Source organism: Myotis myotis, unplaced genomic scaffold (assembly GCF_014108235.1).
Source record: "Myotis myotis isolate mMyoMyo1 unplaced genomic scaffold, mMyoMyo1.p scaffold_m19_p_12, whole genome shotgun sequence".
Classification (NCBI taxonomy): Eukaryota; Metazoa; Chordata; class Mammalia; order Chiroptera; family Vespertilionidae; genus Myotis; species Myotis myotis.
In genome coordinates, this window is record NW_023416316.1 from 7,849,272 (window position 1) to 7,864,199 (window position 14,928).

Sequence of the window (14,928 nt, forward strand, 5' to 3'; positions counted from 1 at the left end):
AAATAGAATACATTTAAGTTAAAATTAAATCAATATCTAAAACCTAAAATCATAAAGCTGCCCTTTATTTTAAAAGGGGTAGGAACTTTCCTCATATTATGATGGAAAAACCAAAGCATTATCTGCCTATATTATAAATATCCATGTCATTTATTAGATTCAAAAATCTACTTTCACTTATGTCCCTTGAGTTTCTTCCATCTTCCATCTCACTAAACATCACTATAGCATTCAGATTACAACTTCTAGCCAAAGTCAAAGATCACATAAGTTCCCCTTCTGAAGGCTTCCAAAACATTAAAACCAGCAGATAAGTCAAGGAATACTCATTCCTGGAGCTGCTGGGAAACCCTTCTCTCCTTTCAGAAAATAAACCTCTTGCTATAAAGATAATCATCTAAGAACAAAACATCACTACTACATACAAATACACTGCATTCTCAATTAATAATTCTATACAATAATAAAATCCTACAGATTTGGCTAGTACTTTGGCTTAAAAAGAAAAGAAAAAGACTATTAAGAAAGTAACTGTATCCAAAGGATTACAGCAGTAAAGGAGACATAGACAAATCAGAATTTCTCCTCTTATGCAAATGTAGACTCCTTAACACTAACTAAAAGAATTCTTTAAAAAAGAATTAGTTGCTACTTTAGTAGTTGATTCTATTTAACCACAAAGAGAACATCTCAATTAATCCTCTTCTATTTTAAAAATGAACTAGTTAAATGTACATTTTACTGTAAAAGTGAAATCTAACTCAATTCAAATATTCTCAATACACATATACACAAAGGCATGTGCAAAAATACCGTAATCACTTTCAATGCACACATTTCTTTAGATCTCTCAAACATGACACAAAAAGTAGCTCAGTTCTTCATAAATTGTCTAGTATTGGACTGCATTTTTGCATCACTTTCATTGCAAAATTCTAAAATTAGTAGTTAGGTGTCCACATTATTCACTGTATTGAGAATTCTCTCAAGAGAATAAGACATAAAACATTTGGATATCTAAATGACAGTGCTGAAACTTGCAGTGTTATACGTAGGCATACATAAACAAAATTTTAAAACCCTGTTAATTCATCGCCGTATTTTAATATTTGCTGTTAAAAGAAATCAATTGCATATGAAGCCCAAACAACTGGAATAAACCCAGAAGAGCCACAAGAAAATGATGGTATTTTAAAATGGTGACGCTTTTCACACCCATGTTTAGTCATGCCAGCCGGAGAGGTGTGAGATATGACTTTATTCATTTTAAATCTGAGAATTTCAGTCATTTCCATGGCATTACAAACATTGGAACCAAGAGCAATTTATCTTCATGGTCCTGATTCTTCTGATTTAAAAGCGCTTTTAAAGAAAAATCATTTCTGCAAACTTAGGGTTTTTTGGATGGATTGTTTCCTATTGCTCAAATTATTTTGTCCCAGATTTTCTAGTGAACAAGGAATACAAAGAGAGAAAAAGGGACCCCCCCTCTGCCCTCTCCCCACACATACATACAATGACCCAATATCTGAACCTCTTTAGACATGGCATCCATTAAGAGGGCCTTTGCTCCTAACTGTGTAAGGGTCCTTAGCTATGGCCTGACTTGCGCAAGAAGTACACATGGCCCCCGAGAGGCGCTTTAGTCCCCTTTGGAAGACACTGTTGGAGAGACTATAAATGACACAGTTGCAGAAACTGTTACTAATGGCAAGCCAGGTGGTCAAGAAGGATGCGAAGCGGTTGCTGTGGCCAGTGGAGCTCTCCAACAAGAAGTAGACGATGTATGGCAACCAGAGGATGTAAAACACACTAGTAATCCGGAACAGAACCATGGCATAGCGCTTGTCCGGACAGGCCTGCACCTCCCCAGTCTCCCCACTCTGGCTGCTGAAGCGAGCTTGCCTTTCGCTGATTTCCTTTGTGTGCTGTTGGCAGATGCGGAAAATGTTGAAATAAGTGAAGCACACAATGAGTGCTGCTGGGGCATATAACATCATCACGATGAACAGGGTGAAGTAGGGGTCGGTGAGCCAGGACTCTGCACACCACTGAAACACATCTCCATGATATCCAGGTTTGCCCCAGTGGAAAAAGGAAGGCAGAAAGACCAGGATGGAATATAACCAAATCAGGAAAATACACAGGCGTAGTCTCCAGGGTGTAACCAGGGTGTTATAGGTTAAAGGTTTAGTGATGGCAATATATCTATCGATGCTGATACAGGCCAGAGAGGTCATGGAGACACTCTTCAGAACTGATACTATAAAACCAAACACCTGGCAAGTCAAGGACTCCTCTACTGGAAGCGGGTAGTGGAGGAGTGATAAAGAAGGAACCAGGCAGCTGACTCCAACCAACAGGTCAGCATATGCCATAGTCTGGATAAAATAACTTGTAGTGTGGTGGTTCAACAAAGGAGCACAGTGAAATACAAAAATCACAATGATGTTGCCAGAAATAATCAATACAGTTAGAAACACAATAATCAACACTTCCAAAAGGCAAAAATCGACAGTTTCCAAATAGCCAAATGCCAAGAGACAAAAAGGGTGGTTGCTCTGATTACCATCCAAGGTGGAGTTCATCTTGAGCTCAGGAGTAATCTCTCACTTCATGCTGCCGCTTGGCCGCTGCCAACAGTTCAAAGGAGCAGCTGCTGTCATTGCGGTCAGCTCTGTGTGTTTGTAATAATGCCCAAGGAGCCTCAGTCCCCAGGCTCACGATGGTGCTGCTCTGATGCATTGCCTGCAGTACAATCCCCCTTTAAATCCTTGGAATAGGGAGAGCCAGCAGCCGTCGTCTGGCCAGTCCCAGACGCGGCCATAGTATCAGGTTTACCATACACATAGTGCCAGGGGAGTAAAGCAAATGCTGGGTACAATGTCTTCAGGCCAATGAGGGTAGGGAGTAGGGGCAGAAGAGAAGGGAAGAAAATTAGGAGCTTCAGCAGGAGTTGTAATGAGTCTCCTCTGAACAGCTGATAGAAGAAAAGGAGAGAGCATTTTACATTATGCATCCCAATAAAAAAAAATCAAAGAATCTGGCTAGCTCAGGCTATCATCCCTCCCACTCCATTCCACCCCACCCCGTACTACCCTCAGTAGCACCCCACATAACTAACTGGTCCTTACTGTACATAGGAGGTGCAGCAACAGCAAGCTTTCATGATAAACAAAACAAAAAATAAAACGAGTCAATTGCAATCAGAACAATCTACCCCCATTTTCCCTTCATTGGAGCCTTTTAGGGGAGAAAGGAAATCTGCTTATTGGATTTCTAAAAACATTTTACCATAATTACCATGAATAAAATAACTTATTTTCTTGATTCCCGTGTAATATCTTGCCTCTTTCAAAACATTTCAACAGAATTTATCTGTCTAGCTCAATTTCAGAGTGTTACCTGTAATTCTGCATGCTGCAATCCAAACAAAAGCCACAAAACATCCTTAACAGAAAGCCTTGCAAAGCAGGAATGTGCCTCAGCCTGGTTTACTGCAGAACTGAGACGCGGAGGGAGGGGATAAAGGAGTAGGAGGGGAACTGGGGAGAGAGGGGGCTTGGGAAAGGGAAGCAGTGGGGGATGGGAAAGAAAATGCCTGTGCAGGCACACACTCTGGCATCTTCAGCAGCTCATTCGGATTCATCACCAGAGAGGCACTCCCCGATTTCCAGACCGCACAGTGGGGGAATAACTGAACACGCCTGCAGCGCAGTGTTTCAAAGCTGTTTCCTCGTCTCACTGGAATCCCCCCTTTTGGTAGAGGAACATAACTCAAACTGCCAGTAAGGAGAAGGGGTAGTAACCCGAACAGAGAGCCAGCCCGGGATTTAAATTGAAACACCCTGCCAGAGGGGTAATGCTGAGAGAAAATTCCTATTTCCTTGTAGCATTTTCCCAAGGAACGAAGAGCAATGTTAAAGAATGAAAGTGTGTTAAGAGTGCAAGGCAACTGAGGAATCAATTCAGCAGCACAAGAAGTTCTAGCTAAAAGGCTAAATATTCAGCATTAATTTTCTCTCATGATTCACTGGATAGTGACCAATATTAAGAAAGATGACCAAAATAACAAGCAAACTTAAAAATCAAGAGAATTTTACCCTTGTGTACACACAAAAGAGGAATTTTATTATTCCTGTATTTTACACTACCTTAGTTTCAAGATTCCTCATCTTGCTTCTAGTTTGCTGAGACACAGTACACAAACATATAACAAAAGATGGAAAAGTAAAGGTACCGTTTCCACCAGGCTTGAAAATTAGAGGAAGTTCCACGGTATAAATTAGCCTTTGTATCTCAGAATACGCAATCTTGTTTGTGCCTACTTAAAACAATGCAAAGTGAGATTTTATTGTGGCTCTTCTGGTAATGTTATGAATGATGACAAATTTCAGCTAATTAGAAAATGCTTATTTTTAGTATCTTTTCCTCCAAGTGTCTCTGGATTTTCAATTCATCCTTCTCAATAAAGTTCCACAGACCCAACAGAGTAAAAGAAAATAAACAAAAGTTGGTACTTGAAAGCATTCCAGAAGGTATGCATACCTGAGTGGAGATATATGTTATGTGATCCAATTTGCATTTTTTGTTTCACACACATGCTTTCTCATTGCAGGCAAATGGGTAGCCATAACCAGAACTCAATTAATTACATTTCAAGATCTGAAGCACTACACTTATACAAAGACAAGAAACTAAAACACCTATTGAGAAGAAGCCTGATAGCCATTTTGAACAGGTCTTATCGGAAAACATGGCAAAGTGTGGCATAGTAAAAGGACCAGTGGACTGAACACTCATCTAGTTCAAATCCTAGCTCTAATATTACTTAGCCTCTCTCAGACTCAGTTTTATCATCTGTAAAATGAGGATCATACTACCTATTTCATGGGATTGTTGTAAAATAAAGGAGACTTCCCAATATTTATCACATAGGGAGTACACAACTTTACTTTTTTCTCACGCAATTAAAATAACCTGTGCTTTCCTACCAATCATGTTGCATTGCTTGAGGCTAGGCTCCTGAATCTAAAATGCCCTCTCTTACTGTGACTGCCCAGTCTAAGGCACACACAGTTATTATGATACTTTCTGAGGCCAGTGAAGGTACCTGAGAATGTGATATGGCATCAATTATTCCCTCTACACAAATGATTTCTCTGCCTGTGTCACCAGCCATAAATTCATCCCCAAGCTCCCCTTTCCATCTATAATTTACCGGCTGTCACACAACTACAAGACCTAGATGTCCTGTTGAGATTTCAACCAGAGCACTCAAAATTAATTTCCCCACCAACTAAGCCTGTCTTGTTCTTCCCAATGTTTTAGGCACTCAAGAATGAAACTTAGAAATCATTTTGACCACTCTCTCTCAATACACTGTTCTTAGGCACCATTTCCTAGAAATCTATTTCTACAACAGCTCTCAAATTCACTTCCTCTTCAGTTTTTACTACTTTACATTAGGCCATCATTAAATATCATCTAGACTTCTAATCTTACTCATTTTTCTAGTATATTTATTTCTGCCTGATTGAATATCCAGTACCATATACTTTATTACGGTACTCCACTGTTCAAGAAGAGTCAATGGCTCCCAATTGCCTTTCCAATCTGATACCACTATTCTACATCTCCCCAAACAACTTGAGCTCCAGCCAAACCATTCGTCATAGACTGTATTTTTGAACTCCCATTTTTGAGTGCTTAAGAAATATTAAATGAAAATAAGGAAGCTTTAGTTCAATAAATAGAAAAGGCATTTGCCAAAGTCAGGAGTCCAGTCTTTTCCAACTCCTTGTGAATTTGGCCATGTAACTTACTATCTCTACATCCCAGGTTACTCATGTTTAAAACTAGATGGTTACGCTGATAAAAATATATTACATTGGCTGATGACTTGAAAGAATTAAAAATGTAATAAAAGTGCAATAAAACTACAAGCTGTTTTACTACCACCATTAGTACAAGAATAGGTGTTCTAAATATTTTTTATTTTAAACCAGTCTTTGGAACTGTAATCAAAATATTCATATAAAAACAAACAAACAAAAAAACAACCCTGATAGCCACACTTTATCAAATCAGTCAAGAGTTAAATGTTTTATTTTGAGAAAAAAACAAAATATTTATGAAAGGGGGCAATAAATCTATGTCCTCGCAAAGACCTATGTATACATTTATTTCCTTTTTAAAACTAATGCAGTCTCATGATGTATTTGATTTTTATGAAAGAGAATAAATATTTCTGCATATACATGACTGGAAGGAAATTCATTAAAATTCAACTCTACTTTTCATTGATAGTTGGATTACAAGTGATTTTTTATTTTCTCCTTTATGGTTTTCTTTATTTTATAAATTTCCCAATTTCTATGTATTATTTAATGGGTTTATTTTGTGTTTTGTTTTTAAAAAAACAGCCAAAATAATATATAACATGTCGCTTTGGGAAAGGTAACAAAAAAACCTGGCTGCAAGGTTTTTTTTGGCCTTCACTCTATAAATCAAGTCACTCTTTTCTCCTCCTTTAAATTTAGTCTTTGAAGGAGCTAAGCCAAAAAACCCCTCCAAGGTAATATTATATGTGAAATTTCAAAATATACAGCATGCATCTGGCAAAGAACCCAAGTCCAGAATAAATAACTTCCAAAAATTAGTAATAAATAAATAAATAAATAAATAAATAAACACACACACACACACACACACACACACACACACACACATATACACATATATATATATATGAAAATTACATATGAAAATAGTATGTACAAATCCTGCTGTCTTGGTCTGTTTGAGCTGCTACAACAAAATACCACAGACTGGATGACTTATAAACAGCAGGAATTTATTCCTCACAGTTCTGGAAGCTGGAAGTCCAAGTTCGAGGCATTAGCACAGTTGGGTTCCTGTGAAGGCCCACTTCTGGCTTGCAGGCTGCCAGCTTCTTGCTGTGTCCTCACATGGTGGAAGGTGGCAAGGGATCTCTCTAGAGCCTCTTTTATAAAGGCATTAATCCCTGTCATGGGGGATCTGCCCTCATGACCTAATCATATCCCAAAGGCCCCACCTCCTAATACCATTACCTTGGAGGTTAGGTTTCAACATATGAATTTTGAAAGACACAAATATTCAAACCATAGCATCTCCTATATTCAAAAATGTTCCTAAGCAACTTTCTTCATAATAAGCCAAAAAATGGGGGGGAACCCCACAAATATCTATAATAGCAGAATAGACTTTTTCAAAGTGTGGTTTGCTGATACAATGGAATACTCTCAGGAATTTTTAAAAAATGAAAGCAAACAAAAAAACAGCTAATGAAACACTCAAAAAAATGACTGCATTTAAAGTAATACCAACTTGCATCAAATAACACTGTAGTGTAAAAAAATAAAAAACTGTTTTTGCCAATATTATGATAATTAAATAATTTGTATTTTCTGATCACCTACCAGCAATTTAAACTAACATACACATCATTAGAGACCTTTTTAGGTTTTAGCCATGTGCATGATAATCAAAGTTTAATGTGAAATACAAAGCACGTGACATCAGCATATGTAAAACAATCAAATATATCAGGTTTGTTAATAGCTGATATTTTACACGTCATGTAATTATCAAATTCCTATTAAAAAAACAGACTTCCACATTTTCATGGAACCAGAAAAATAGAATACTTCCTGTTTTACAAATTATCTGTATGAATGGCCCCACCAAAAATATTTAAGAAATAATTTTTGGCCAAACATTTCAAAGGACTTCAAAAGAGGAACTAGAAAGATAGTTAGAACTGAGAATTATACACCCAAAATATGATTTTCCAATAAAGGAAAAAATCAACTTGACAATTAACATGACTACATGTGACATACCTCACTTCCATTCATACTATGAGCACAATGGTCTTCCATCTTTCCAGGCTTGGGGAGCTCTTTTCTGAAACCCATCTTAAATGTGATGTTCCTGATAATCTCCTGTTCTCCCAGGCTGAATTTATCACTTTTGATGGCTCCAACTGTGCTTTTTCAGACTATCATATGACATATGTCTATCACATGACGGTTATTTCTGTGTTTGATCTCCTCACTCCAGCATTAGGGTTGTAATACAGGCACTCAATAGATGCTGGTTAAACAATTATATCAACACTAGAGGCCTGGTGCACGGATTCATGCACATTGAAAGGAGATTAATTAGAAGGTGGCTGGTGGGGGCAGGACTGGGCCAGATGGGCTGGACACGCCCTGAAGCCCGAAGGGCATCTGCAGAGTGAGTGGGATCCCTCCGACAGGTGGGGTCCCTCAACCTGGCCTGCAGGGATCAGGCCGAAACAGGCAGTCCGACATTCCCCCGAGGAGTCCCTGAGTGCAAGAGGGCGCTCTGCAAAGTTGCTGTCACTCAGCAGCTCCTGCGTTAAGCGTCTGCCCCCTGGTGGTCAGTGCACATCATACCTACTGGTTGGCCAGTCACTTAGCCTTTTATATATATAGTAGATAATGGAGGGGATTAGACTATTAGTTCTTTTTTTTTTATTGCTTAAAGTATTACAAAGAGTATTACATATGTCTCCTTTTTTTTCCCCCCGCCCTTGGCAATCCCCTGGCCTCCCCTACCCCCCAGTGTCTTATGTCCATTGGTTATGCTTATATGCATGCATACAAGTCCTTTGGTTGATCTCTTAACCACCCCCCTCCTGCCCTCCCACCCTCCCTGGCCTTCCTGCTGTAGTTTGACAGTCTGTTCGAGGCAGCTCTGCCTCTGTATCTATTTTTGTTCATAAGTTTATAATGGTCTTTATTATCCAGAAATGAGTGAGATCATGTGGTATTTTTCCTTCATTGACTGGCTTATTTCACTTAGCATAATGCTCTCCAGTTCCATCCATGCTGTTGCAAATGGTAAGAGTTCCTTCTTTTTTACAGCAGCATAGTGTTCCATCGTGTAGATGTACCACAGTTTTCTAATCCATTCATCTACAGATGGGCACTTAGGCTGTTTCCAGATCTTAGCTATGGTGAATTGTGCTGCAATGAACATAGGGGTGCATATATCCTTTCTGATTGGTGTTTTAGACTATTAGTTCTTGAAAGAAAACACATCTGACAAGAAATAAGATGATGAGAAGGAACACTAATATTTTGAGCAAATCATTCTCATTTTCTGGTGTGGAAAGATCCAATTTCATGTTCAAATGCTGTACTTCCCTTAAAGTTTTAAAATAAAAATCTTATAGAGGTATTACTCATCTCTTATAAGGTATTCATACATTTTTAAAAGAGTCCCACCTTTTGTCACATCGAATAATTATCATACATTATTCGAATTCTGAGAAATTCACTCATAACCCAGGTTTGGGATTTACATAGCACTGGAGAAATTGCTTCCTAAATATAAACATTTCAAGAATTTGAGGAAATAAAAATTAAAACCAATAACATGGTTACATAGGCACAAAGCATTACCTAACCTTGCAGAAAATTCTTATTCAAATTCTTGTATTCTTTTGCAAGAAACAGTTTTTGTTACTTTGCTTACAAAACATTGAAGAATGCATGAATTTGAGATGGGGATACTAAAAAAATGAGAATTCTTCCACTTAGAAAAATAAGCTAAAAGGAAATATGGTTTAAGGTAACAGAACTATATTTATATTCTTCCAATTGCAGAAACTAGAAGTAGACCTTACCTTACAAAGAGTACAATTGTGTGACATGTAAAAAGGATTAAAATAAACAAAAGAAAGTTTTTGCACAATGCATAGCACAACTGATCTAACTAAAAATGGAATGGAATGCAATTATGGTAAAAAAAAGATTTAGGTACACAATGGGTAGAGGACATCCTTTGCCCCTGAGGTGAAATTGGTCAAAGAAGAAAAACTATCCTTCTCCTTTGTGCCAACACTAGAAATAACTTTGGGCTAGAAGTATAAAAGTTCTATTCTATAAGGTAAAGGAATTATAAAGAAAATTATTGGAAATCAAATAGTCATAATGATCTTTTTGTAACAAATTTCCCAAAATATTAATGCTGAAGCTGAATCATCATCCTCTTACCTTTGTGATGAGAATTCGGTATTTTTCTACCAGGTGGTCATTGTTGTGACAACCTGCTAGCAGCTGCCAGACTTCTCCTCGAAGAGCTTCAGGAACACCGCTTCTTACTAAAGACGACAACTGCTTTGGTCTCACACTCAAGTTGAGATGCCTAAAAATAAAGCCATAACCCAGAAGTACATGAGAGTAAGATCCTCTAAAAATAGTTATTTTTATGAAAACTAAACTAAATGATTTATAAAGACTTAATAGTGATCACATACTAATAAAGAAAAAATAATACATAAAGCTGTTGAATTAAATGTGGCCAAAGTAACTATAAAGGTTGGGTGGAGGAAAGAATACTGCAGTCAGGCTACTTCTTAAGTATCTTTAAATCATTGCTCAACTTAAAAAATAAAAAGAAAAGCAAAACTAGAAACTATAGCTTTATAGTTGTAGCTTATGTAAGATAAACAAAGCAAAATTCTCATCAGTGAGTAACAGCCAAAGATAAGTGCTTGACCCTGTATCAAAATTGACAAACTGTGTACTTATATGCTCTAAGTTAAAATAAATATTTAAAATAAACATAAAAATAAATACTTTCAGCAGCTTTTATGAAACCTTGCTTCAAGTGCCTTTTTTGAATGACTATGTTGATTAAGACAGTGTCTACTCTATAATAACATGAAAGCAGGTTGTTAAAGTCTTTAAGCTTCATCTTTCTCATCTATAAAATGGGGGAAAACTTATCTTGAAATTTCACTATCAATATACTGTTTCAATATACTAGGTTTTTTTGCACACAATTTTATTTGATCCTTATAACAAGCACCTGAAGTAGGTAGGAGTATCTTCAGTTTTACAAATGAAGAAAGAAATTCAGGGAAATCAATTAAATGATTGACGTAGTCCTCAAACTCTAAAACCAATAAGTGTTCTATGTGCTATGTCACACCTGCTTTGTGATTTAAAAGCCACCATTACTGGGTCAATAACGCAGACTTCTGGCGTGGAGAAGCTCCCGTGATTATCAGAAGTTACTGATATAAAATGACCACTGTCTATATATATTAAAGCCTAAGCAACCACTATGACCAGAACAACCGGCAGCTGGACACCCCCCCGCCCCCAAGGGGTCCCAGATTGCAAGAGGGCGCAGTTGCTACGATGCACACTGACTACCAGGGGGCAGACACTCAACACAGGAGCTGCCCCCTGGTGGTCAGTGCACTCCCAAAAGGAGAGTGCCACTCAGCCAGAAGCCGGGCTCACAGCGCAGCTGCGGCAGTGGGAGCCTCTCCCAACTCTCACCAGCATTACCAAGTGGCAGTGGCAGGCGCAGCAGGCCGGGATGAGCGTAAGCAGTGCAGCACCTGGCTTCAGCTCGGGCTCCTCCCTGCCCGCCACTTGGCACACTGCTATATCTCCCGAGGGGTCCCAGATTGCAAGAGGGAGCAGGCCAGGCTAAGGGACCCATCCCCCACCCCCGTGCACAAATAAATCTGTGCACCAGACCTCTAGTCAAAATATAAAAAGGTCTGAGACTTATCAAAATGTTCCCAGAATTCTAGCAGAATAATGCATAGTACACTTAAAAATTGTTAATTCTGTGATGCTAGTGCCCTAATGCAAGAGCCACAGACAATTCAATACAGTGTTGTCTTTGCTTAGAAATATAAATATAGAGTTTGCAGCTCCGTGGAACCATAGAAGACACACTCAGGGGGCAGATTCAGTGAGCACCAAAGCCCCATCGAAGCAAGTCTAGCCCTAGAGGGGTGTCTCCAGCACTGAAGTTCTCCCACTGCAGACACAGCTGATTCTCACAGCCAATTGGCCTGGAGGTCAATTCCTCCCAGTGATACCTACAACAATCAAGGCTTAATTACAACAAGACTGTGCACAAAGCCCACAAGGGGGTGCACCAAGAGTGTCTACCTCAGGTAATTGGGACACTTAGCACAGAAAGGCACTCTATCGACACAGCAAAGCATAAAAAATGCCGAGCCACAAAAAAATCTCTGGGAGAGAACCAAGATGGCGGCATAGGTTAACGCCGGAGTTTGCTGCTTTGAACAACTACTTCAAAAGTGAAACCAAAAAACGGAAGGGACATCACCCAGAACCACAGGAATGCTGGCTGAGTGGAAGTCCTACAACTAGGAGGAAAGAGAAACGCATACGGACACTCAGAGGAGGCGCAGTGCTGAAGTCAAATTCTGAGGTGCGGAGTGCGCGGAGCGGGCTGGCAGCGGAGGGCGCGGTTGGCGTTTTCAATCGGGAGGGAGTCGCAGAATCTGAGCTCCAGATCCGGGCAAGTCTTTAGGGACCCAGACTCAAACGGGAGAAGCGGGACTGTCTGGCTTCGGTCAGAGCGAGTGCAGCTTTCTCTCTGAGCTTTGCAGCGGGTGCGGGGACTCAGAGAGGCAGAGCCCCTGGGGACAGGACTGAGAGCCGCCATAACTGCTCTCTCCGGCCCACCCTGTTGATCCTGTGCGACCCGCCCCGCGCAAGCCCTGCACACAGGCATTTGCCGGATAGCCTCAGGCAAAGGCTAGATTAGCACCTCCCTAGAGGACAGAAGTTCTCTCACTGCTGACACAGCTGATTCTCATAGCCACTTGGCCTGGAGGTCAAACCCTCCCTGGAATTAGCTACAACAATCAAGATTTAACTATAAGACTGCGAACAAAGACCACTAGGGGGTGCACCAAGGAAGCATAACAAAATGCGAAGACAAAGAAACAGGACATAATTGTCAATGGAAGATATAGAGTTCAGAACCACACTTTTAAGGTCTCTCAAGAACTGTTTAGAAGCCGCCGATAAACTTAATGAGATCTACAAGAAAACTAATGAGACCCTCGATCTTATATTGGGGAACCAACTGGAAATTAAGCATACACGGACTGAAATAACGAATATTATACAGACTCCCGTCAGCAGACCAGAGGAGCGCAAGAATCAAGTCAATGATTTGAAATGCGAGGAAGCAAAAAACACCCAACTGGAAAAGCAAAATGAAAAAAGAATCCAAAAATGCGAGGATAGTGTAAGGAGCCTCTGGGACAGCTTCAAGCGTACCAACATCAGAATTATAGGGGTGCCAGAAGATGAGAGAGAGCAAGATATTGAAAACCTATTTGAAGAAATAATGACAGAAAACTTCCCCCACCTGGTGAAAGAAATGGACTTACAGGTCCAAGAAGCACGGAGAACCCCAAACAAAAGGAATCCAAAGAGGACCATACCAAGACACATCATAATTAAAATGCCAAGAGCAAAAGACAAAGAGAGAATCCTAAAAGCAGCAAGAGAAAGAAAATCAGTTACCTACAAGGGAGTACCCATATGACTGTCAGCTGATTTCTCAACAGAAACTTTGCAGGCCAGAAGGGAGTGGCAAGAAATATTCAAAGTGATGAATACCAAGAACCTACAACCAAGATTACTTTATCCAGGAAAGCTATCATTCAGAAGTGAAGGCCAGATAAAGAGCTTCACAGATAAGAAAAAGCTAAAGGAGTTCATCACCACCAAACCAGTATTATATGAAATGCTGAAAGGTATCCTTTAAGAAGAGGAAGAAGAAGAAAAAGGTAAAGATACAAATTATGAACAACAAATACACATCTATCAACAAGTGAATCTAAAAATCAAGTGAATAAATAATCTGTTGAACAGTATGAACTGGTGATTGTAATAGAATCAGGGACATAGAAAGGGAATGGACTGACTATTCTTGGGGGGGAAAGGTGTGTGGGGGTGAGGGAAGAGATTGGACAATAATTGTGCACCTATGGATGAGGACAGTGGGTGGGGAGTAAGGGCGGAGGGTGGGGTGGGAACTGGGTGGAGGGGAGTTATGGTGGGAAAAAAGAGTAACTAATGTAATAATCTGAACAATAAAGATTTAATTAAAAAAAGAAATATAAATATAAATACGTGTACACACACACACACATATACATACATATATATATATACTGGTAGCAAAAAGAACAAAAGTGATTCTGCTGATTAATTCTAGAATTGGCACACTGTCTTGGGCCAAATCCAGCCTTCCACCTATTTCTATAGATCAACTTCTTTGAAACAGCCATTTTTATTTGTTTATGTATTATCTATGACTGCCTTCCCACTACAATAGCAGAGTTGAGTAGTTGTAATAGAAACAATCTGGCTGCAAAGTCTAAAGTATTTACAGTATTGGCCTTTTACAGAAAAAAATAAACCTAACCTTAAGTTTATTTGCTAACCCTACCTTAATTATATTGGTAAAAATTTCAGAATAATTTTATGTCATTGATACTATTAACTTTAGTGTTCCCATCCCCTAAGAGTCACATTAAAAATAAACTTGAGAATTAGAGAGCTCAAAGATATTATTGCTAACAGGGCCACTAAAATCTAATGTAGAGTTAAATAAACTAGCTTTGGGATTAAACTTTAGACTATTAAAAATCTGGGGCTTGCAATTTACTAACTAGAACTGCTGATTTAATATCTGAGCCAGTTTCCTCACCTATAAAAAGGAGTACTAGTTCATAATCCTGTGATTGTGGAGACAGAGTACATAACATTGCACAGTGCCTAGCATATGGTACATTCATTAGTTTTTTGTTTTTGTTTTTAAATATATTTTTTATTGATTTCAGAGAGGAATGGAGAGGGGGAGAGAGAGAGAGAGAAACATCAATGATGAGAGGGAATCATTGATTGGCTGCCTCCTGCAAAGCCCACACTAAGGATTGAGCCCGCAACTCGGGCATGTGCCCTGACTGGGAATCGAACCATGACCTCCTGGTTCATAAGTCGACGCTCAACCACTGAGCCACACTGACTGGACTCATTAGTTCTTACTACAATCACT

The 14,928-nt window shown here is 39.2% G+C and overlaps 2 protein-coding genes across 15 annotated transcripts in view; both read right to left on the reverse strand.

Moving 5' to 3' along the window:
• Positions 1-14,928, reverse strand: part of RABGAP1 (RAB GTPase activating protein 1) — a 132,014-nt gene that overhangs the window by 51,756 nt on the left and 65,330 nt on the right. For 12 of the 14 annotated variants that reach the window (XM_036329739.1, XM_036329736.1, XM_036329737.1 and 9 more), the window contains one exon: positions 10,071-10,221. The exons of 1 other annotated variant lie outside the window; for it this stretch is intronic. In XM_036329739.1, the coding sequence (XP_036185632.1) occupies positions 10,071-10,221 (151 nt within the window). Of the gene's footprint in view, positions 1-2,569; positions 2,593-10,070; positions 10,222-14,928 lie in introns of those variants that run through there. One more of the 14 variants, XM_036329745.1, reaches the window with a different exon arrangement.
• GPR21 (G protein-coupled receptor 21) lies at positions 74-7,374 on the reverse strand. Its single transcript, XM_036329749.1, has 2 exons — positions 3,406-7,374; positions 74-2,980 (listed from the first exon to the last, which is right to left on the reverse strand). Exon 2 carries the CDS (start codon positions 2,586-2,588, stop codon positions 1,539-1,541), a length of 1,050 nt encoding a protein of 349 aa, XP_036185642.1. The 5' UTR covers positions 2,589-2,980; positions 3,406-7,374; the 3' UTR covers positions 74-1,538.